Source organism: Falco punctatus (genome assembly GCF_963210335.1).
Source record: "Falco punctatus genome assembly, chromosome: 10".
NCBI classification, from domain to species: domain Eukaryota; kingdom Metazoa; phylum Chordata; class Aves; order Falconiformes; family Falconidae; genus Falco; species Falco punctatus.
In genome coordinates this window covers 26,090,342-26,115,825 of record NC_137590.1, presented here as the reverse complement: position 1 = coordinate 26,115,825, position 25,484 = coordinate 26,090,342, and the positions used below count along the sequence as shown (strand labels likewise).

Here is a 25,484-nt window from a genome sequence, read left to right as displayed (position 1 = left end):
CTGCTGCCTTGGCCGCCCGGCGCGGTGTGTGCCGGCGGGGCGGGAGCGTGTTCCCGCGGGGAGCTGCGCTTATCGCGCGGCCACTCCATTTTTCTCCTGCTTGTCAAGCCCCTCTATGTAGTAACATCCATCACGAGTCACGATAGCTGTTTCACTCCATTAACCACGTGGTCTCTCATACTCCTGGTTAGAACAGCTAACAGATTTGCTTTTTTAAAAAACAAATAATCTGCTTCGTTAGCCCGCCGGGGTGCCTATATTCGTTTCATTAATTTCAGTGTGTCAATATCGGATATTGCTTTTCTGTAAGGAAAGAGTTTTACACCTCCACTTCCAGCTATTTACAAATGGACAGGCTTGCAGATGCAAAGAGACTTTTCAGCCCATAGCCATTCTTTTCTTTGGTTTCCTTTTGCTGTTTTAAAAATTGATAATACGTCGGTAAAAGGGGTTATATAAAATAAATCGACTTTCTGCTGTTATATATTGAAAAACCATAACGAAGGCAAATATTGCTGCCTTGATGTATTGTTTTTTCTTTGACGGCTGTCATTTTAGTTCTAATTCTCCGCATTTTCCCAACAGTGACAATTTGTACCAAATGACCTCACAGCTTGAATGCATGACATGGAACCAAATGAACTTGGGCTCCACACTGAAGGGGTAAGGTGCTTTATCCTTTTTTATTTACTTCACCTTTTGCCCCGGTGTAGCTGCAGTACCGTGCAGACTTTCCCCCCTAGTTCACCACTGGCACCCGCTCCCCAGCACGGACAGCCACCGCCCAGCTCGACGGCGGCCCCGCGGCCTGTGAGCCCCCGCAGTGCCGGGCCCAGTGCGAGGGGCCGGGGCAGCTGCGGCCCCTCCGCGCTCCGCTCCTCGAGCTGTCGCCCCTTCCCACCATCCCTCTTCCCTTTCCCTCCCTTCGCCAGGCCCTGCGTCCTGTGTCTCGGCCCTGCCGCCTCCCGGCTTCCTTCCTCCCGGCCATTGTCGCCCTCCCACCTGCCGGGAAGAGGCTCCGGCCCGCCTCCCCCGCGGGGCTTCCTGCCGCTGGGCGGGCAGGAAGGCCCCGAGGCGCCGCGGGGCCCCGCCGGGGTGGCGGCCGCTGGGGGGGCGGCGCTGCCCGGCCCCGGCCCCCGCTGCCCCGGCCCCCGCTGCCCCGGCCCCCGCTGCCCCGGCCCCTGCTGCCCCGGCCCGAGGGGCATCGCCCCCGCGGCCCCCGGCCTCCCGCTCTGCCGGCCGGGGCCGGGGCAAAGGGAGAGGAACCGGGGAGGTGGCGCGGAGCCGCCGGTGCCCCGGTCCCCGCCGCGCCCGCTGTCCTGTAAGGCCGGCGGGGATAGGCTGGCGCTGCTGTGCCTCGTGTCACCGACGAGTGCCGCCGTGAGCAAAAGAGCCACCTTTTGGCCTTGGCCGAGGCGAAGCCAAAGGTTGCCAGCTCTGCTGTGGGCAGCTAAGTGGCAATGAGAGGTCCCCTGCCCGAGGTAGGTAGCACTGGCTGGCTTGGAGAAGTTCTCTCGAAGCATGTGCAGCCTCCTCAAGCGGATGGTGGAAGCCTAGAAAAGCCCACATGGAAGCCTAGGAAAGCCCGCATCCATCTATGCCACCATGTCCTTGTCCATAAATGTGAAAACCTTGTCCAAGACAGGCTTTGTGTCCAGTGCTGTAGAGTGGTGGAGGAAAAAATACTGTGGGGCTGCTTCCAGCTCATTCACAAGTGGCCTGTGAAGGCTGGAGGGAACAGAGAGTAGCATCGCAAATTGCCGGTATTGACATGAACAACAGAATTGAGCCTGAAGAGATCTGTCGAGGAGCTCTCGTGGTTAGAGAAGATCCCCAGAGCCTACCGTTGTGTACCGATCAGTGTCTTTGCTGCCAATCCTTTCTTTTTAAAGGTTATTTCCTACTCTTGTTTTTTTATAAGTCTTTTTTATTTCCTCTTTCAACTGTACCCTTTAAAGATCAGTCATTGCAATATTAGACACTGTTTTGTCTCTTCTGAAGAAAATATCCTGCAAAATGGAGAAACTCATCAACCTTGACTGAGGTCCAAGTTATTAAAGCAAGGAAGAGGTTATTCTTTGGGGAACTCAGTAAAATAAATAAAAAAAAAAATAAAAAAGACACAATAGAAATATTAAAGGAGTACTGAACAAAATAAATGGCTTCTTACTTGTCCAGGAGTCAGACTGTTAGCAGTGTAAACTATGTGACCTAGGATGCATGCAAGGGGGCGGGGGGGAGAAATCAAGATGAATGATCTATGGTAAAACAAAGCTGAAAGTTTTGGTATAGGCCAAGATTGTAGAATCTGTGGAAAATCAGTGCTAGACATAGCCTCATCACTGGTAATACGAGCCAAAATAGTTATCTGTCTTTTCTGGCTGAGAGTTACAATACACAGTACCTCCAATCTCAGTTGCCATGAACATAAGGTATTCTTCCCAAGATTTACATCTTTAAAATGTATGAACTGTTCATAAGTGATTTCCAGGCGTTTAGTATTTCAGATACTTTTCTCAATCTTGTAGTTGGAATTTAAGAATTTTGGAAGCAATCTTTCTGTTGAAATATGGAGCTTCTAGATTCTGTCCAACGATGACAGTCCTTGTTTAGCTCCTTGCCTTGAGTTCTCCCTAGCACTTCTTCCTGGCTTCAATAAGACTTTTGCATGTTACAAGAAGGAAGAAAACATTACCGCTAAGTTTTGCAAATAAAGGACTCTACAGTTATATAAAACTTAGGGGTCACATGCATTTTACTTGACAGTGGATCAGTTCAGCAGCGTGCTTTCTGGGTTCGTGTTCAGCATAAGTTTAATGTGCTGGAATGAAGCTGTTGCCACGCAGTTCAGGTAGAAGTAGTTAGCCGCTTCTGCGCTGAAGTTATCTAGCAGTTTAGCCAAGAGCGTTCTGGTTTTAGCTGTTTACATTCTTGCCAGTATTTGACTGACCAGCTCCAGAATCGCCTCACTCCAGATTAAAAGTTTGAAATCTGGCAAGGGATACTGTCAGGTGGCCGAAGCCATGTCCTTTTCGCTCATTGTGATACCCATTCCTGTCGGGCTGCAGGCTTACCAACAGTCCTGTTTGTGTGTGACCTGAAGGAGGAGCCTGGCAGCTCAGCTATTGAATTATTTTATCTTCTCAGAGCCTGCTTCAGCCTATGGCTTTAAGGCCTTGGAAGACCTTTTTTTTCCTGAATGTTTTTTTCCTTCCCAGGTATTTCAATGTCGGATATTGGAATTGAGGGCAAGAATTTTCTTTGTCTCAGTGGGTTTTGGTCTTTGAGTGCTTTCAGTAGGTGTAAGCGTTACGGAACTGCAGAAGGCACGGCCTCAGCGACGAGCAGAGGTGCGCAGCAAAGGGTGTGGAGTCCCTGGCCAGCCAGTGCTACGTGGTAGAGAAAGACACACAAGGTGTACAGAGATGTTGTCCTCTGGCAGAGTACAACAACGTGATAGCCTGGCAGGGGATGGGGAGAGAGGTGTAAACGGGGAAGCAGATAGAAAAGGCTGCAGTCATGGATTCTAGATGTTTTTACTTGCTGGCAAACCAAAGGAGGTCTGATGGCCCAAATTGATCTTCTGTCTGCAGGTTGTCATCCCTGGCGAACCCACTACAGCTACCACATAGTCCAAGTGAACTGAGTCTGTGTTGTAGATTGTCACTTAGGCTCTGAATGCCCAAGCTGTGCTTGTAACTCGTGTGAGGGAAGAACAGTGCCTTGGGAGCTCGTGTGTTGATTATGTGTTGCCTGTTTGTCCACAACTGCTCTGTCACCTTCTGAACTCTGGGTAGACAAGAGGGAGGGCTGGCTTGTCTGCGAGAGCTGTCGCACAAACTGGCAGCCTCAGGGATCTGAAAGGAAAGCTTCGTGGTTAAAGTCAGTGAACATCACTGTGGGGCTGGATTTTATCTCTTCAGACTATTTGCAGATGGTTTGTTCCTCATTTTGTGGTATCTTGTTTGGAGCAGCTGAGATCAGATTTATACTCTTGCAGGAAAGTCAGTGGGTCCTTTGTTTATTACCCTGAGAACTTGTGTCCCAGACATCTCAAAATGAGCGTCCCACATCAGTGGACACCTTCCCCTTCAGCTTCTGTCTTTGATATTTTTGTGTTGCTTTCTTATTTGTCCAATGTGGAAAATACTGCTTCCCTTCATAGTGTCATTGTAGAGGTGGACCTCATGACTATAAACCCCTCCTTGATATTTTGATGAGTTCTGTATGGAAGTGGCACAGATATAACTTATAGCAAGCAGGAAATGATACGGCACTGTAGGCAAGAAGTGTAGCTGCATACCCAACAGCAAGACTTGACAGAAATACTGCATAGTTGTCTCTTCAGCTGCTTGAGTAAAAATTTTTGATCCATATTTCCAGTAGTCATCTGAAATATAGTCTATAACCAGACAAAATTTGTTTTTTTCCCCTTTTGGTTTTGCTTGGGTGTTAAATAGTGTGTTCTGTGGAAATTTGTATTTGTTGCTGTTTGCTCTGCCTCACTGAAAGGAGAATTAGGTATCATCTCTGTGAAACGCTATTAAAATTGCATCTAAAACAAGACAGTGAAAACTTATTTGTCTAGGAGTGAATTGTAAAGGTTTTTCTGTTTAGCTTCGGTGGTGGCGGTAGTAAAATCTGGAGGTGCAGAACTTCCTACTTGGGTTCAGTTCTGCAATCAAGATGAATTAGAAATGGACAATGACCTATTGTCTCTAATCCTGAATTTCCCCTTTCCCACTGATAGCTGAGGGTCTCATGCTGAAGGGAAGTGTTGGGTGAAATCCTGATTCCACTCGGGTCAGTGGTAAAAAAAAAACAAACCAAACAAAGTCTGTTGAAGTCGGAGAGACTGGGGTCCCCTGAATCTCCAGTGCCTTCCTTTCATCAGCCAGCTGGTTTTCTCATTGAAGATGGCAGAAGGGCTGTAATCTGTGAAATCACATTTTTTAATATTCCTTTGCCTTGGAAAGTGCAGATAAAAATGCAGCTTTATACTCCACCCTCCGTTACAGTATTAGACAAAAAACAGGCAGAAACATGATCTTCTATATAACTAATCAGAATCTTTTTGCTGTCTCCATACATATTTTTCCCAGGGTGCTAGGATGGTAAATATCTTAGCAGAGGGAATTAACTCTACTTCTCTTCCTTTATGTTCTGTTATCAACGGGACTAGCCCACACCCTCACTTTGCCTCATTTTTGGCTCTGTTTCTAAACCCTAAAATTCCTGTTCCTGCATTGAAACACAATTAAATTGAGGCTTAATGTGGTGCCTGTTTTATGTAATCTTGCTTTCTGGCTTTTTTTATTCTTCCAAGTCTGAATCTCATGAATCAACGTGTATTCACGTTTCGTCTGAAATTTTCTAGCTCTCCTCAGTATGCCCTAAAGCTTCCCTTTTTTGGTTTACGAAATAATAATAAAAAGCTTAACTCTTCAGATTAAGTTGTAACTGCTTTATACATTAGACAGACAATTTCAGTTAACAAAGTAAAAATGGTGTGAGAGAGAAATTGCAGCTTGATTATTTTTTAAAATTTTCAGATTAGAATGACATCTTTTATGAGTTTTTTTTATAACCACTTAGATTGATACAACTCTCTAAAGCTGCTCTGTTTTCCATCACACATTCTCATCGGTAAAACCTTCATTTTTATGAATCTTTGTACAATCTGTTCAACTTTGTGATTAATCATTTTAAAAGAGCTACTCTCCGAGTGCTAAGGATTTGCCGGGCTAATGGTAAACGCAAGCACTTCTAAATACTCCTGCAACACACACCGAGCTCTTGCTCGGCGCTTTACATTCCCAGTTACCTAGAGTTACATTTTATGGCTGTGTTTCCAGGTCTGTTTCTGACTGCCTAGAACCACAGGAAAAAAATACACCAGGTCCTTTTTTTTCACCAACTAACTTGAATTCTAAATATTTATCATCTGGTTCTGCCTTTGTGTAGTTCCCATCGAAGTTAAAGGGAGTAGTATATTTACAAGTAAAGGCAGAACCAGGCTGTGAGGCCAAATCCTTCCGTCTGTGCTCGAACAAAAATGTCTGTTGGATCCTGGCAGGCCCGTTTGGCTGCATCAAGTCTTGCTTAGTTTTGACTCCTTTTAGAACTTGTGGAGGGAGGAGTTGCTCTAGTGTCTCTCCAAACTGTAACTCTGGGCCTTACTGGGGATTTAAAAATTTTTTTTTTCTTCTTCTTCTTTGATTAATTCAACTGTTCTCCCCCTGATTAGCCCCCTGGCCTTAGCTGAATTTCTGCTGGGGGCTGCTCAGCCTGTGGAGCCGGGGAAGACGCAGCGTAGCAGCTTTGGCAGCGCTCTCAGCCGTGCTCTGAGTGCACTTGCAGCAGGGCAGCGAGCAGCTCCCTTGGCAGGTCTCCAGGCTGCTGTGGTGTTGCCTGAGCAGCCCATCCTGCTGGGAGAGAACACGTGGCTCCTGGTCCCAGAAGCCTGTCACTCCCAAAGTATCAGTGTTTACCTACCCTGGATTATCGCTGTTCATCTGAACAGGGCAGGACAATCTCTAATGCATCTTCTTTCTAATTTATAATGCAAATATTATTAGCAGACCTGGGGTGTACAGTGTACACATTGCAGTGCTTTGGTGGAGACCTAGGCTGTTGTCTAGTCCTCAGAGGCTCTTAGGACAAATTTTCATTGTTATGCTGGTGGGTTTGGTGGCCTAAGTGTAACCCTAGGGAAGTGGTTGAGTCACCATCCCTGGAGGTATTTGAAAGACGTGTAGATGTGGCACGTAGGGACACGATTTAGTGATGGACTTGGCAGTGCCAGGTTAACGGTTGGACTTGATGATCTTAAAGGTCTTTTCCAACCTAAATGATTGTGTGACTATGATAAGGCATTGTCTCTTTGCCTAGTTAAACACAGAGTGCTTGACTAGAAAAGGTGAAAGTTAAAGAATCTCCTATCCTCTTAAGACTTCCATTTAGTTAATGTACTGCAGGTAAAATTCATCTTAAATTAAATTTAAGTAATACTTGTATTACTCATGTATGTGGCATTGCATCTGATCATCATCTGTTGTATGCAATAAAGCAGGTGTTTGAGTTTCAGTAATGTATTTAGGAGACTTAGATCCGTTCTTCTATCAGTGCTTTTATATTAGTTTATAAATTGCAGCAATATGAAACAAGCCAGTGGTGCGAACCGTGGCATACATTTTGTGGCATACATCACGGATGCATTGAGTAAAGATACTGCAAGAAAAAAAAAATTGTATTTCACAGTGAGGTTACTATCGATGCAGAGTGAAGGTTGAAGCTCAGGAGAGCGGTGGCATAGGGATGGTTTGTGAAAACTCCTCCTTCAGTGTTCCAGTTTCTCCACTGACTTGAAAAAACATTCACCTGTTATTTTCTATCTCCCCGAAGGTCGGATTATTCCATAGTGCTTCGTAGTGAATAAATAGCATTTTAACTGAGAAATCTCACAGATCCATTTTGCTGTCATCATCCATATGACCACGCTGAGTACCAGCCAATGCTGATGGAAACGTGCCCAATGTAAAATGGGAACTAGGGTTCCTGGTTATTAAAGCGTCTCTCCTAGGGAGCTGGTTAAGTACTTAGTATGTTATGGGTCAAGAGGCTCAGAAAACAGGTTTTAATCTTTAAGGCTTTGCAGTTGTATGTACAGTTTTAGTGAGGTATAACTAGAAATACTGGGAGGAAATATGAAAAAAGCTGAAGGCTGAGGAAGGCTTCCCAACTGTGCAATGAAAATTGAGATGGAGATCATCCGGAGGATACCTCCCATTCACAGAGCCACTCCTTAGGGCACAGGCAGGGACTTTGTTCTGCTTTTTATTCCTGGGGAGGAATTATTTCAGAACTGACTGGTCATTATAAAACCAGTTATCACTGAAAGATGAAAACCACGGGAGTTTGGAGGGAAAGTTAGGCTGTGTTTTATGGTATAAGCTTTCACTGCCTATTCCTGTTCTTCCTCCTAAAGTTTCTGTCCTGGGAATTCTTCTTATCTAATTCTTCCTATCTGTTTTGTGTATTATTTTTATTGTAATGTGTAAAGTTGGTAGTAGAGGCGTGAATGAGAGGTTACATGGTTACTTGGGGTGACTAATGCCGAAGTTCATGTTTACCCTTGGTTTGCTGCTACGTTACATACTGGCAGTAGCTTTTACTGCAGGACTTCCTCCTTACAAATGGTAGTTCTCATTTAATTTCTGTTTTAAAGTGCACTGTTTAATTTGTGATCGGCATGGATATCACCCTGGGTCGGGTGCTTTACAGCCATTTTTTTTAACATCTATGGACTTGCTGCCTGCTGGTGGGGAACCTGAACTGAGCAAATAGTAATTTGTTACTTGTGATAGGGAACAAAAGGCCACATCTGGGCCCTAAGCAGAGATGACACCCTATTTAGTCTGATGCGCTACATACATAGAAAAGAGTTTAATCCATTTAAATCAGATAACGGTATCTTCCTTTATTTATTATTACAGATATTGCTACAGATCAGAGATACTTTCTTGCTGCCACCCTATAACTTACTTCATTACGATCACCTGTTTGCCACTTACAATTGAAATAAAGAGAGCATACCTTCCTAAAAGGTGTCCCTTTTGATTTGAGTAGCCGGGTGGAGCCAGGATTTGAAACTAGTATTTTAAGCAGCCAGGGAAGCGATCTAAAGGAACACATCTGCCAGGTGGCAGCCTGCAAGCCACTGTGGGGACGTGTAATGAGGAACGCAACCCCCATGCTGCAGTAAGCGCTGTTCACAAGCACTGCTCCCCTCCTCTTTAGCGAGGGTCACAAACCTCTTAGACGTCTCCTGCATTCCAGTTCCACTGGCTGTTCTGCAAATCACTTAAGAGGTTTAAAACTTCCTTGTAATTCTACTCTGCACATGAACTTTGAGTAAAGAGAAAGGAAGGACCAGTGAAACGAGCGTCTGGGCCTCAGGGACCCCTTCAAATTGCTATTGCAAGCATTTGGCAAAGCCTGGGATAACATCCTATGTATCCATCTTTGTCCCTAGCTGCGTGCCCTTGGGCTTTGTTCTGGGCTTTCTAATTTCTAGCGTGGTGTAAAACATGAACACTTACCGTTGCCAGTGTATATTAATACATGTGGCAATGTACATGCTAGTGTAACATATTAATTTAAAAATAAAACCTAAAATTTATTTACATAGTTTTGACGTTAAGAAGTTTGCAAACAAGAAACAGCAGTGTTCCTAATGTTCTGGACAGGAGAACACAGGCTTTTGAAGAACACAATTAGATAAAACGTGTGGTTGTGACACCCCAAAACACAACAAAGGTTACAAATTTTTGAAATTATTGTAATGATGCTGCATGAGGAATCTTGAAAATTTATACCTAGAAGAAAGGTATAACCTGGTTTTGTTTTGTTTTTTTTTTAAATTTGATTTTTATGAAGGGTTCATTTGTAGCGCATCCTGCAAGCTGATATGTGGGATAAATAATTTGGACACTGGTTTGTAATCTCTGTTTATGAGTACATGACTGCTATTCTTATAAATGTCATCACTTTCTTGGTAGTATCTGGTAATATCTGAGTCATGAGGTGCTGACAAAAATCCACTGCACTTAATGTGAAACTTGAGGCATTTTGCTCATTCCAAAAGATATTAGCAATAGTCAGCCCCACATTCAACTGATAAATAATGTGTATATGTGCACATGACACAGTTATGCTGCTATGTGGATTTTTTCTCTTACCTAAAATCTTTGTGGAAATACATAAGAGTTAATGATATTTGGGTTTTTTTGGGTTTTTTTTGGTTTTTTTGTACTGGACTGTCTTAATGGTTACTACTAGATGTATGTATGGAGTCATTGAATTGCGCCAGCGGGAGCAGCACCATGCAAAGCCAGAGCAGGCTTCCTTTGGTGAATTTCATTTGAACTTGGATATCCGAGCTATAGAAGCGAACTCTGCATACATTGTCACTGACTTAAGAAATGAAACCTGTCACGTGGAGCTGAGTACTGAAAAATATTTAATTTTTCCATTATTTCCCTCTTTATTTACAGCCATACAGCAGGATATGAAAATGAGAACCACAGCGCTCCCATGTTATACAGCTGTGGGGCCCAATACAGAATACACACCCATGGAGTTTTTAGAGGCATACAAGTGAGTATGGTAGGGCATTCTTTATAGGGGAGTAAAGCTGCTGACTGTTTATCGTGGTTTTTATAATTCTGTCCTTGATTTGCGGTTTCCCTGCGTTACCAAGAAATGCTTGAATAAGTGTCCTGACTTACACTGAAGCCATTGAAGTATAATGTAAGGTATCTTTCTGACACAGTCATTTAGAATTGTGTATTTCTTCTAAAGTGTATCTGCGAGGCAATATTCCTTACCAGCTTCTCAGGATGGTCCAAAATATATGATCCGGTTTCCACCTTCTAACTCCAATCACTTTGGCTGTCAAGCGTCTGTGGTTACAATGGATTATGTCTGATAACTGTATATAAGAAAGTATTAGATGACATTTTGCTTTTATGGATTTCTGAAACTTTACTAATTCAAACGTATTTCCTTAAAACAAAATATAATAAGTGATTGTTTCCTAATGACAAAGTAATTAGTGAATATTTGGAAGGAACTTACCATTCATGGGAGTTAATTTCCTCCCATTCTAAAACAGTCATACCATCAATAAATGCCACTGTGAAAGATCTACTTTCTTAAAACTGATGGCAAAGTCATTACATAGTATCTGTCTCTGTGTTGCTGTGTGCTGTCAACATGCATCAATGTTTTTAGATGGCGTCTTTTCTCCTTTTCCTTTTCTGTATAGTTTAACAAGTCATTATTCAGTGGCAAGCTCTCAGAAATAGGCTTGTGAGCCAGCTTTTGTTAAGTGAATAAAAGTAAGCAGTTGACATTGTTTAAGGAAGTTAATTGTCCCAGAAGGAAAAGATCGTCTTTGATGGAACGTTGTGGCAGTGGCCAAAATGCATTAAGGCTGAACTATTCACCAGCTCCACCTAGACAGTCTTTCTTGTTTTGTTTTTTACCTATTTGTGTTAACTCAGAACATTAATTTCCCTGTCCTTTAACTTCATATGCATATTTAAAATAGAGAGGAGAATGGTACTCTGGCTTGTGCTCTTATCTCTTACAGTGGTATAAGCCTGAAACTGTTTCATACACCAGTGAATGTTCTTCCAGGATTATGTGATTATACGTGAGGTCAAAATGTGGTCCATTTAGTCGTGCATATAAATACTGTGAGAGAATTTAATAAGTAGAGTTCACTGTGTTTCACCTTCAAATAATTGTTATACTCTGTGCAAAGAACAGGTTAAATTATACTAAGGTTATACCTTGTTAATGTAGAATAAAATAAAACTGCCTGTTTGCAGTATAATGTATTTAAGTATCTCTTTGTCATGTAGAAATGCCTCTGATTGTTAAGTAAAAGCTTGGGAACGTACATGTTGCATTAGCAAGTCTCTGTCATTGTAGGATGTCCGACGGGTGCCAGGAGTAGCTCCAACTATTGTCCGATCAGCAAGTGAGACAAATGAAAAACGTCCCTTCATGTGCGCGTACCCTGGCTGTAACAAGCGATACTTTAAGTTGTCCCATTTACAGATGCACAGCAGAAAGCACACTGGTAAGTGTCAGCATGGATTGGGATAAATCCCGTTGCAGCACTAGATGGCAAAGTGGGTAGGGTGATTTTAAAATACCATAAGGTGCAAGAAATGATCTGCCAGGTCAGGGGTAGTGAGAATCTGTCGGATGAGTACATATGCTCTGTCATCTGGGCAATCCCTCTGTCGGATGCAGAAGACTCTCTGAATCTAGTGAAGAAAACCACAGAGCAGCACTGGCAGGTACTTCACCTCCCTCCCTCTCTTAGTTATAGGGCATCACTGGGGCTGCGAGCCATCTTCCTTCTTATTTTTTCCCCTGTTTCATTTGGGAGCATCAAAGCTTGCTCCAAATCTTATCTTGCGTTAACTATCAAGAAGCTTCCTCTGCAAGAGGAACCTAGACATGTAGCATCCTCTAGTCCTGTGTAAGCCTTTTCTGGTTGGGGATGGAGGCAGGGATTGGCAGATGAGCTTCCTTGCTATGGGATCTTTCCACGAAGAATCGAGCCCGAAGCCAGTTATTTGCAGACTAAGATCGGGATTTTCTCTAAGTTCAGGCAATAGAAGTTACATCTCAAAATGTGCAAATCAAATGCCCTGCTGCACCTTGCCAAAGAGTAAAGAGAATTAGTTCTCTTACTGGGAGATTTATACTGTTGGAAATGTAAAATTATGATATACCTTTAGGTATGCTCCTTATGCATTTTTTGATTGCCTATTGTGTTTTTATTTAGACAGTTCTTTCTGTGTTAATCTAGAAATCTGTGGATAAAATCTGTAACCATGGATGCTCGGTTAGCCATTAGTGTGGTGGATGGTCAAACGGATGAAACAGGAAGGCAGTCCATACTGCTGTGACATAGCAGATTGTCTAACAGTTCACACAAAATAGTTGCAACTTTTTCCTTTTGGAGACCATGTAGTGACATTTGTTAATTGCATAAAATACTTATAGGCGAGAAATGAACATTACAAAGCTTTTTTAGTTTTGAAATGGGCAAGTCACAAAATATTCAGATAGACATCTGCAGTATTTCTCAGATTACACATTCAAGTTAATTTAGATTGTAACTGGAATTTAGTCTTTAGAGATCAAGGTCTACAGAAATGTTATTCTATTTTCTGTAAATAATTTGGAAATGAGAAAATTTGGAGGTCTTTTGGGGACCATTAACTGCAGTATGTTTCTCAAGTATGCCTAAACTGTTCAGACCTTTTCTCATAATCACTATTTCTTTCATTCTTAAATTGATTTACTCTGTATTTTAACAGTCGTAATTTGTTTGTTCTGATCCTGTATTTGATTCCATTTAGTTGCTTGTCTTTCACAGTATTATTTATGGATGCATCACAAGGACTTCAGCTTACATCTTTTTTTTTTTTCTTTCCCTTAACTGGAGATTTTCAGATTTATACCAGATATAATCTAGACATGTAGAGTCACCAAAGACGATAAGACTATGGCCATCTAACATCCCTAGAGAGGCTTCTCCCATTGTCTTTGAGGTCACACATGCCCCTTCTCTGCTTTACACTACAGTGGAACAGGGTAGAGGAAAATCATTTTTTCTCCTCAAACGCCTCTTATGTACAGGTGGGCCCATATCCTTCTGCCACTGTATTTTGATGTGCTGACAACAAAACTTATTTAATTCTCAGACCTTTGCAAGTTACTTTCTGCAAGAAGCCAGCTTGATTCCCAAAGCTTGTATTTGCCGATACAAACATTGCCATTGATAAGACCATACAAGCTTTCAGGGTTGGTTGCAGCTAAAGAGAGGAAGCACTGCTGGTATGATAATTGCTTGGGTAACTTGCCAGGCTGATGCATTCAAAGTTTGGATCAGAAGGGAGTTCTCCCCTTTATTGGGCTGTCAGGTTTTTGTTCTCAGCCTGTTGTATGAGTACTAGCCATTTTCTATAATTATTGTCTGGAAATTTTACTTACCAAATTCCCAGCTGCTGTAGAGGCTTAGGATATGATGCTTTTCATTTCTTGTCTCCTCCTGTGGTCTGTCAGTCCTAGTTTTTGGGAGTGCTTGGTGAGCTGTACTGTGCGGGAGATCTGGAGTGGATAGTCTACAAACACGTCTGAGTTAACCTGTTTCTTGGCTGCTTGGTGTGGTGGAGGGTCTGGACTCAGTGGCCATAATGGTCTTGTTCAGTCCCACACTGTTCAGGAGTCCTGGGCAGTTTGAATTGACTGTTGTGATGCAAATCCATTTCCAGTCTCCTTTGTAACTTCATGTCTTTCTCTATCTAACTCTGACTTGTGTCTCCTGCATGTGGAAAAGCTGCTTGTCAAAAGCAAAATTTGGAAACCAGTTTTCTCCAAGGCCAGATCAGTCATCACGATGAAGAATGTTTGTGTCTTCGTAACAGTTACGGTAGTTGCAGTTCACACTTCCTTCTCTGCACCTTCTTTCTTATCTCCACCTGCTTGTTTTTATGTGTTAGGGGATATCTTAAGGGGCCGGTATGACTCAAGCGAGGCTGTTGGTTTAGGTTGATAATTAGGTGGCTGTCTCTTAAGCTCTCTGATCATCTTTCTGTCTGTAACCCGAGGAACTCCAAAATCCCATTCTCGAGTTCTCTACTCGGTACAGAAATTGGGCTTGGTGGAATTAGCATATTAGACAGAAAGTAGTTGGCAAACGTAACACCTAATGTATTTACTAGACAAAGGGATGTGTCTCTTCTTCTGCTTCAATGTTTTGATGGGGAGGAATCCTGATGAGCCAGTGTAAAGTCAGGAGAGCTGTCAGATGTCAGCTCAAGCGGAGGGTAATTTGGTGGTGTTATGGTATACCTCTCTGCAGCCAACATAACATTTTAGTAGTCCTCCTGTAAGGTGGTTCTGGATTCATTCATGGGTTTGAAGCTCTTCCACCTTTCTTAGTGTAGCGGTAGGTCAGTTTTTTAAATTATGAACACATGATTTGAAAACAAGCTGTTACATATATCTAATATTAAACCAGCGGATAGTACGTTTGCAGGATAATGTTGGCTCTTGATTATCTTTTTTCTTTCTATAATAGATACTTGCAGAGGACTGGCTCATCAGGTCTTCCATTCTTCATCAGTTGCATTACTGCAAAATTGAGCAGGGCCCTGAAATACAAAGTTGGATTCTGTAATCAGTTTTTAGCAGTGTTTCAACATAGCCTTAGTTGAAAATATGTTGACATTTTGTACCCTCCAAGACTGCGTATCCATTGTTAACAATGCCTTTATTGAAACATGTACAGCCAAAAAAGCTTTTTTCTTATCTCAGTGTATTTTGCTGCAGCACATAGACCTCTGAAAGGAAATGCAAAAATACATGTAACTTTTCAACAGTTCAGCAAATAATGTGAGTTGTCATCCTGTGGCAGACTTTAGAGACTTCTTTGCAGAAACAAATGGTTGTCTAGACCTCTGTACATTTCATTTGTGCTGGAAACATCAACATTCTTGCCAGAGACCCTTTGGGCTCAGTGTCACACATTGGAAAAACTGGATTTATCCTAACAGAAAGCTGGGCATCTTTGCAGAGAAAATACCCTCTACCTGTTTGTCAGGGACATTCTTCAGCCTAAATATGCTCAGCTGCAGGTATGAGCTTTTGCAATGAAGTATGAGAGTCTGTAAATCAGGAAGGTTGTCCTTCGTGTGGCAGGGGACTCAGGTCTTGGTGGGGAATTTCTGAAGCTCTGGGGAGTGTAAGTAATGCAGTCTAATAATGATTTTTATGCTAAGCATCTAACAATCATTTCCTTGCTTTGACAAAAGCAAATATCCTTTTACTGTGGTGTGTGCCACCGTGCTGCTAAATGCTTTACAGTCATTAGTGCAGGTCATCATTACAACACCTCCGAAAGACAGAGCCCAGTTCTCTATATACAAAGATGATAGATTGATAAATGGGTGTAATTGTGCCGGAGCAGGGAGCTGCATAGGCTCTCCCCTTAAGAGTCTAGCGTGGTAGCTCCCAGGGTAGCACGCTTTCATCGATGTCGCTTTGAAATCCTGACCTTCGTACTTCAGCTGTGTGATACCCTTCTGCAGAATACTGTGGAAGCTGAAAGCTTACAGGGGTTCAAGAAACAACTGGACAGATTAATGGAAAGAAATTCCCATTAACGCGTGTTACATAAAAAGCCACCTTTGGCTTATAAAGCTGCTAACTTGTGAACTGTTGGATACTAGGAGAGGTCCAGGGAAAATACTGCTGCATCCTTGCTATCTTCTGCTCTCCTGCAGGCATCTTCGGTGAGCCATGGTGGGAGACTGCTGGCCTCCCCAGCATGGGCTGCTTTTAGCCTTTCATTTCTGTGGCATAAAATAAGGGCACTTGTGTATTTAAAATACAAGATTAGTGTCAAAACAGTGATGACATCTCACAGCTGAACTACAGTGTGAAGATGACAGAAAACGTTACCTATAAAGGCTTCCTACTAAATAAGAAAACATACATTTTATCTAAGTTTGCTAAAGCAAATAATAGTGAATAGAAAAATGTTACTATTAGCGAGGTAAAGTTGTGATTATGGGGTTGTGCTCGTTTAATTAAGTGGGTATACAAGAAAAGAGGTTTAAATTGATGAAGGGAGTATAGACAAGCCTTCAGATTCTCATTCAAAATCTGCCTCCTCTCCTCATGTTTTCTTGTTAGCGGTGCACTTTTGCTCTTGCAGCACTCCTTAATTAAATACAATAATTATGAATATTTTGTGCAATGCTACAGCAGTAGGAATATCTGTTTTTCCATGCCTCTGGGTAAATAGGTTTCATCCAGAGAAAATGTGTGTGCTTCTTCTAGTTTAAGTTAACTATTTTTGAGCAAATAGATTTATTTTATTAGAAACATTTATTGCAATACATGCAAAGTCTGATTCATACTTGTTCTGCAATTGTTGAGCTTTATTTTTTCTAAATATTTTCCTAAATATTAAAGAACTGCTATTCACTTTATCCCCTCTCATCTTGACTACTTCATTATGGACTAAGTTTAGCCTTTCTTCCATGTGCCCTCTTTCAGTAATGAAATGTAAATAATCATGGAAGCCTCCAAGCCACAGGTGGAAGGACTGGTGAAGCTTCCATCTTCATCTCCTGTTTTGTTTTGAAATTGTATGTGGTCACATAGGAAGGTGACAGTATTATGGGATGGTTTTTGGACATTAAAAGACTTTAGCCTTTTACTGGAGAGGCTTTAATAGGCTTGGGGAAACTAGACACTGCTCTAACCCCTCTTGGTATAGTGATTTAATGAGGTGCTAACAGACTTTTTCTAATCAGGGACATTTCTGTCATTCTGTTCTGATGGAACTTAAGGGGATTAACAGGTATGTGACAGTTGGCTTTGGCAGGCATTTTGCTTGGCACTAACTGGCATGGGAGATATAGAAGGAAAGGGAAATTAGACTTTCTGTCCAAATATTGTGCCTCTTTTTGTTTGTTTGCTTATTTTCTATGCAGTGTCATCGTATTTCTCTGTAAGCATCTTGGTTTGATTCCTTTAATAGATGCATTGGTTAAATTTGTCCTTACTTTGATCAAGATTGTATTTCAAAGTATTTGATTAAATACTTTCATGTGCATGCCATCAGACCTGCTATACTGTTTTATTCAAATACCTCCTTAACCATCTTCTGCGTTTATATTGCAATTAGCAGACAATCATCCTGTCACTGCATTCTGCTCTGCTGACATTCCCCCTCTTAAATCTGCCAGAGGGCTGAATTCCTTGGAAGTAAGCGTTTTCTGAAAAGCAGGCACCCCCCAGGGAGTCCTTGCGGTCAAAGTGTACGGAACTATTTCAAACACCTGTGGCAACTTTAATCCCTTATGCTAATAAATTAAGCACGGCAGACGTGGAAATTGTCCACACCTAGGTTTGAGAATCTGTAAACTCCTTTGGGTGACTGTCACAGGAAGTTAACTGGTTCTTTCAGATTTAGTTGCTTTTGTGAAATTTTGATCTGACCCACAGCAGTATGGATTTGGAACACTCTTCTTAATATGCTACTTATATGGTGCTACCTCAATCAGAATCCTTCTGCTGTAAACTGAGGTAGTTTGCACTGGTATCTCAGAATCACTTTTTCGTCATAGTAAAATGAGAAATGCAGGCACTTGCAGTGAAGACTTATGAAAGTGGTATGTGTTTAAAAATATACCCAGAGAAATTAAACTCATTGCTCACTTCAGCTGATGCTCTTCTTTAGGTCCTTCCTACTGGACCTTTGTTTTACATCTCGGCTTTCTACCACAGACAAAGCAGGGCCCAGCTGGCCTTGTTTGTACCTTCCAGATAAACCCCAGGATTTTCCCAGCTTTGCAGTGAGAGATGTTTCATTTCTTCTTGTGCTGAGAGGCCTCTGTGCAGGGCTGTGGCACCGTAAACAGACTTTTTGCAGGTATAAATGTAATCACATCTGGGGCACGTGCAGGATCCCAGTGTTGTGGAAAGGGGCCTTACACTAGATGTGAATCAGATCTGAAAGATCATACAGCTCCTCCTGTAACAGCGTAAAGATTAGGGCTTTTTGTGCTGGCCAGATTTTACCAGCTCTGTGGTTTGCTACATGAGCAGTGTTTCCCTCTTTCCTCAGGCTCCTTGATTGCTGCATTGCTTCTTGAATGTTTATGTGGTTGATGAAGTCCCTTACATTGAAACCCAGGATCATTTGAGATGCTAGCTTTTTTTTAAAAAAGTCAGGATCTCACTTTTCATCCCAGAGAAAACCCATCCAGAGGGCCTCTGCTGAACTGTATGGGAGGTGGAGGGAGAGTTTATATTTACATAATATATTTATTATGTTTATGTTTACCTGCGAGAGGTGTGCAGCTACACGAGAAATTCTATTTGATGGTGCTTTATGGAAGGAGCATTGTTTGCATTTTGGGGAAGAATGTGTTTTTCTGTTGTTGAATTTTGCTCTTAATTTTCTTTTAATTCATTTAGTGTGGTTAAAATTACCACCTACATGGATGTCATTGGTTTCATTTTTGCTTCAGATCCAATTTAAAGCAAACTGTAAGTTGTTCCCTTGTACAAATTATACATTACTGAAACTGGTGGAAAAGGCTTTATATATTAGAGGTGGTTTTTTTTGAGAAATATAAAACAAGAGATTTCCATTCTTTTCCAGCAGAAGGCAATAAAAAAAAATTTCATGGAACCTGAAATTTTTTGTAGTTTTAACCTAATGGGCTGTTTTTTTTAGAATAAGAAGATTCAATACCAGTGTCAGTGCAGTAGAATTATGCCAGCCTTTCCTCTCTGATTCCAACCCAGTTGTACATCTTTATAGCATATGAATCCCGGTGTAACACCAGACTGCTTTAGGCAGGAGAGAAGTCTTTTAGTGTAACGCTTCACATTCTGATTCTAGTTGATGTGTTCCTTCATTTAGCCACATTTTCTGACAAACTATTTGTTCTTTACAGGTGAAAAACCTTATCAGTGTGATTTTAAGGATTGTGAACGGAGATTTTCTCGTTCAGACCAACTCAAACGGCACCAAAGACGACACACAGGTTTGTTGACATCACATCTCTGCTCATTAGAGTTCAGCTTTATATGTGAATTGCGATCCGAAAAGTATACTTCTGAACTTCTGGTTTTCTGGTGTTCCGTCTGTTCATACATTATACCCATAGTGCCACATTCTTGAAGTTAGCTTGAGGAGTGGACTGTATTTGGGTTTTTTTTTAATTGATGTTTCAGCACTACTCTTGTATAGGTGACAGTTTCATCCTGCCACCATCTTTTTGAAACAGCTTTCTTAATGAAACTGTTTGCTTTATACTGTTTCCCCAATATAGGGAATATAGTGTTTTTAAAAACCAAACAGTTCTGCAAGAAAAAGTTGTCAGTGAGTAACCTGATAAACACTTCCACTGTTCATGTGGCAGCGCTAACAGGTGAATGCTGCATGTGCATAACCTGAAAGGCTGGTGGAATTGCTGTGCACTTACACATGGAAAACAGAAGTGGAGAAGGAAAAGCCGCCCTAGCTGTTATGCTTAAGACCATAATTCAGCAAATTATGCTGTATTTTTAAGCTTAAGCTTAAATTTGAGCCTTTTTTGAATTCTGCCAACTAAAGAAGGATTCTAGGAGCAGCAAAGAGGGAAACATCAAAGGTATGGCTGGTTGAATTGCACAAATAGCCTGGAGAGTGTACAGCAGTTCACATACAGCGGCGAGGGCAGCGGCAGTTACAAATGGGTCCGGCTCTTAGCTAGGCTTGTGTGTCTTCCTCAGTGAATCACTGACTGGATGAAATGTTCTGAGACAGCCAAAACTACTTGTGAGTTCAGTCCAAATTCAGCAAGTTGTTTTTTGCACATACACCATTTTCTGGAAATGTCAAGGCAGCCCATTTCAGCATTTCAGGAGTTCTTGGAGGTCTAAATTATGTTGACAGCTGCCCTTCTCAAAGTCGCAGAAGAGGAGATGGTTAGGATTCCAGCCTCCTGGCTGGAAATGAAACTATGAGGGCACTCTGCATGGAACATGAGAAAGGGCTTCAGGGTACTTCTCTGACTGAGTTACAGCAAGAAATTGTGTTTGGGTCTCCTATCTCTCAGGGAGTGGCCTGGCAGTGGGTTTACTCACTGTTCTGTGGTGGGTTTCTGCCTACTACTTTTCCTGCTAAAGATGCTCTGTCCCACTCAAAATGGTGTTTTTGAGAGATGTAGGCAGCATCTCTGAAAGTTGGTGGGATGATACATTTTTAGCCGCTGCATGCTAGAACATATATATCTGTGTTAATCAATCCCCAAGACTTAGGTGTAGTGTGTAACATAAATAGTAGAAGTGTGAAATAAGTTAAGCCTGTTGAGAGAATATAAAAATATACCTCTGCGCCTCAGTTCTTCTTGTGTCATGTTTGCACATACGTGATGCCAATAGGGCCAAGCCACAGGATGAGAATTAACAAAGTCTGCAGATCTTCCTTAGCCCAGCAGCGTACGTGGGTGTTTGTTTCTGGTGGTGCTGTTTGGATGCTTCAGACCCAGACTTCAGAAGAGGAGGTTACAGAGGGATGGCAGCCTGATTAATGACTTTCTGTAACGTGTAGGCATGAAGCTGGGAGAAGCAGTTACAGTAACTATTACCAAAAAATGCAGGCTTTTGAAAATTCAGAAATAGCTGATTTTATTCACCCTTCCAAAAGGTGTTGGGATATAAGAATAGCCGCCTTTTGTCTTTGCAGGTGTGAAGCCCTTCCAGTGTAAAACCTGTCAGAGAAAGTTCTCCAGATCTGATCATCTGAAGACTCATACCAGGACTCATACAGGTAAAACAAGTGCGTAAACTTTTCTTCACATTTATATTTCATTATTTTTTAAGTTTTAAGTTTAAATCAATGTTGTTGTAAATTACATGATTAGAAAGTCTCTTAGCCAAGAGTTAAATATTCAGAACAACAGAAGGAATTTCAGAGTGTGCTGATTTTTCAGTGTGACTGCGTTTCCCAAGTGTTGTAGTCACTTTTCACAAAGGATTTAGGTGACTTTGGAAACTACGCTTTTTTTCTTCATTTTTAAAGGAATTTCAGCTTGGCAAAATGTATTTTGACAGCTATTGTGAAATGAACATCATGGTTTCAGCCCACAAATGTCAAGTTGATCTACTGTCTTAACTGAAAAAACCCTACAAGATAGAAATTTTAATTCTAGCTTCAGCTGAAGGTCTGTAATCTAAAGTATTCATGCCTACTCATACTTCTCCTAAGTGTCAGCTGAGCCTAATGCAGGATAGCATGGCAAAGCTCGTGCTGTTGCTGCTTGTACTGTAATCTCTGCAGAAGATAAAAGGAGTGCCTTTTGCAAACTCACACTGACAGATACTAAAGTAAAAGCTTACTCAAATATTCACGGACCTTTTTGTAGAAACCACAGTGTTTCATATAAATACAGGGGAAAAAATAGGAGGCCATTTTAGCCTACTCTGCCTTCATGTAATTGTAAACCCCATCAAGGAACAACTGCAGCAACCTCTGTATTTTAGTTTTAAGTTTTATAATTATTCCTGTGAACTGACATTTTCTGTTCCCTTCCACTATGTGTGCAGTATTTTTACCAAATAATTGTTTACCAAGCACTTTGACATGTCGTTAGATGTCACAGTGTTTTCTATACTGGTGTTAACCTTTTAAGTTCAGTCTCTGTATAGGTGGATGAGGATCCTGAAAATCTTTTTCTCCCTGCTAAGGAGTCTTTTTTCTCTTCTGGACCATAAAACCCCATACTTAAGGCTTTCAAAAATAAAAAAAGTTATTTCAATACAGGAAATGACTTACCTGAGAGTAAGTCAGCCAGTCAAATAAACACTTCAAGTCATGGCCATATCTACACTTGCAGTCTGCAAATGGTAAAGGGCATGGCAGTGTTTCTGGGTCCTCCCCGTAGCCTCATGCTGAGCTGCAGGGCCTGGATCTGTGCACATTGCCATGAATAAAGCTGTTTTGTAATCAGCAACAGGTAACGTTCTGGTAGAGACAAAAAGGCAAGTGGGTATCGCATGCTAGCAAGTCAAGATAAACTACATTCCCCATCACGTTTCATTGCAGTAATTTTTTATCCCAGCATAGCTAAACCAGTGAAGAACTGGCTCTCTTTTCTAGTGAGACTCATCTCCCTTTCCTAGTTCTTCCTTGCTCCATGTGATCCAAGCCCACAGCACACTCACTGCTGAAAGCAGCCTCACTTGAGCACCGATAACCTCCTAGCACAGACCTTTGCGTGGGCTTGCTGCCTGCCACTGTCTCAGGTTCTGTGCGAGCTCTGCAGCCCAGCTGCATGCTGCTGTGATGATACTCCTGTCGACGGTTTTGGATGTGTCATGCTCCTTTGACTGTAAAATACACATGTCCTGAGGGGAATGAGCGTGAGTGGTGGGTGGGGATTTTTCATCTCCATCTAGCCCTTTAGCTTCATTCCTCTTTCTTTCTGGTACCCTCTAAATTTTGCAACAAAACACCTAGCTCAAGTGAACTCGCTCCATGTTAAATCTTGATGAAGCAAAGCACACGTGACTTCCATCTAATTCCATCCTAATTTTAAGTCAACTGCCAAACTATTTGTTAAGCAACAAATTCATTTTTTTTTGTCTCCACAAGCAATCCTACCGTGACAGCAATCTTTGCTGTAGAATGCAAAAAAATTAATCAAAGGAAAACTTCATACATCTATATAGATTTTTAGCAATGAAGTGTGATTTCTGATACCTGTACAGGGAAGCTGTACAGAATAGTTTGTGCCCAGCACAGAGCTCAGAGATTCTGTCCCCTGTTGTGAGAGGACAACCAGAACTGCTTGTGAAACAGCAAAACTGTGCCTCTTTTACTGTGGTAGTTCAGTGAAAAACTGGCCATTATAGATAACTCACATCAATTCACAGGATGATTTTGCTAATGCTGCTGAGATGGAAGAAGACCACTTCATACAATCTGTGATTTTTATCAGTAGCTCTGACCAGACCAGTGTTGTCCCATACTGTTTTATGCACTCATGCGAGATGGTTGATGCTTTTGCCAGCATGTATGTGAAGTGGATAAAGTAGATTTTAACACCCCACCGTATGCCACCAAATATATTGCATGGGATTTTGCAAACAGAAATACATATTTATGCCAATTCCAGATCCCCCTTTGCCTGAATTTGGATGTTTGTGAAATCCACAAAGTGTGAGGCAAAGAAGAGAAGATGTCTGGGTGAGGTTGTACCACCCCAGTGTATCTTGAGTTGGAGAGTACAAGGTGTATAGACAGCACTGAAAAGCCCAGTCCCAGCGCTGAACCTACTTTAAAATATAGCGTTTATTTTGGGGGAAAATAAAGAAAATGCAGTTCTAAAAGAAACATGAGTCACCGGGTGCTGCTCTGAGGTATTCCATCAGCATTCCTATGGCATCAGATACACGGCCTGAAATTCCACTTAAACAGTGTAGAAAATCAAGAGACCAGGTTAAATTGTAAGAAGCTGTGTCATTTCTTGTTAAAATTGAGTGTACTTTGCTTGGGGTCATTTTTAGCGAATATCATGCCCACGGGAATGTTAGAGAAATACTGAATATTTTAAGCCTTTAACATCTCCCATAGATGTGAGTCTACTTTATTTAGACAGTAGTGGGAAACTTTCAGTCTGACTCAGCAGACTTCATGCTGAACCCTTTTGCTTCTACCATATTCACTTACACTCACCAGTTTCAGAGAACTTCAGCCCAAATTCATTGAACTAGCTGGAAAAATTCTCCTTGACTTGACGTCAAGCTCTAAATAGTCACTGACAATTTTCACAGTGACTAAGAGTATGTCTGCACCGCAGTCCAAAGTGTGACTGAAGCTTGTGCAAATGCCAGAGTGACTTTTAAACTAGTTCTTCGAGAGCCGAGAGCAGAATAGGCATGGCGCCATGGTGTTCAGTAGGGGCCTGTCTTCAGGAATGAACCACTGCAAAATGTTCTACGTCATCTGAAAAAGCTGTTGTTAAAGTTCAGCTGAGGGAGATGCAGGAAAGCACCGAGCGCTGATGCGAGCAGCAACTGAGGGCACTCCCACACCCTCTCAGGACAGCCTGGGATGCCTCTCCTCCTGGCAGGGGCTCTGCCTAGCTCCTCACAGCCCTGCAGAGAGAAGACAAATAAGTGTCTCAGGCAAGCTGTATACCCAGTTAATAACAGGGTGTTTTGTTAACAGGTGAAAAGCCTTTCAGTTGCCGGTGGCCCAGCTGTCAAAAAAAATTTGCCAGGTCTGATGAATTAGTTCGTCATCACAACATGCACCAGAGGAACATGACTAAACTGCAGTTGGCCCTTTAGACAGTTCAAACAAGGGAATAAACCAGATGGGACATTAAGAGCTACTGCAAACTTTATCAGCCTTCTTCGATCACCTCTGTCAGAAAGCTGCAGCTGTCTTCGCATCCCATTTGACACAAGTTAACTAAACTGTAGGATTCTGCTCAGCCTTGTCTTCCATTTGGACTTACACAGGTTCCTATTCAATAAGTTCAAGGGATTTTTATTTGTAATTTTAAAGTAATAGGTTTTTAAAAAAAAACCTTTTTTTTTTTTTAAAAAGTAAAAGTAAGTTAAAAAGTAAGCAAGATTGCCACAGTCAAGATTATTATAAACTATGCTTACCTTCACATCTGCCTGCAGTTTTCTGGTTTTATTTTCACTTGAACTTTTCTAGGTACACACTGTTGTACCTTTTTAAGCCCTGCAGTGGATGAGAGTGATTCCTCCCTGTTGAAGGTAAGCTTTACGCTTACTTCATCTGTACATGTGTGGAGGTTTCCAAATGCTACTACAGCTGTCCTCACCAAACGAGATGGAACAATCACCTGAGATACTTTTGGTAAACTTTGTACTTGTACTGCCAAAGGGCAAGCTTTTAAAGTTGGAAGATCTGCTTTTGAATTTCACAAATCAAACCTTTTTTTAAAGGACATATTTCTAGAGCAGCTAAACGTAGATGAACCAGAGCTTCTCTGTACAGAAAAGAAGAATCTTACCATTAAGTTAACTTGTTTTTTTTTAAATAATTGCATAATTGATCTCTCAAGACTGTTTTGTTTGTCAATTAACTCTCTCCTTTTTTCTCTTTCTTTTTAATGTATTGAATTAAATTTATTCTATCATGAGATGCATAGATCTCCTTTACACAAAACTAATTCCAATCATTGTAGACATTTGGGATTTGTTTACAATGTAAAGCCACACTGGTTATGTGGCTAGCAAGCTGTATAAACTTAAAACTGAACTTTTAATGGGGCTGGTCCAGGTTCTCCATTAACAGATTACTCTTAAGATAAGTAACTTAAAAAGACTCTTTGTCAAGTATATGTGAA

At 41.6% G+C, this 25,484-nt stretch overlaps 1 protein-coding gene across 3 annotated transcripts in view; it reads left to right on the top strand.

Moving 5' to 3' along the window:
• WT1 (WT1 transcription factor) overlaps positions 1-25,170 on the top strand; it is a 37,634-nt gene extending 12,464 nt beyond the window's left edge. For 2 of the 3 annotated variants that reach the window (XM_080405877.1, XM_080405875.1), the window contains 6 exons: positions 586-663; positions 10,056-10,158; positions 11,500-11,650; positions 19,068-19,157; positions 20,843-20,935; positions 24,329-25,170. In XM_080405877.1, the coding sequence (XP_080262003.1) occupies positions 602-663; positions 10,056-10,158; positions 11,500-11,650; positions 19,068-19,157; positions 20,843-20,935; positions 24,329-24,450 (621 nt within the window). In that variant the 5' untranslated portion in view covers positions 586-601 and the 3' untranslated portion in view covers positions 24,451-25,170. The remainder of the gene's footprint in view (positions 1-585; positions 664-10,055; positions 10,159-11,499; positions 11,651-19,067; positions 19,158-20,842; positions 20,936-24,328) is intronic. The other variant, XM_080405876.1, reaches the window with a different exon arrangement.
• Positions 25,171-25,484: the final 314 nt, after the last annotated feature.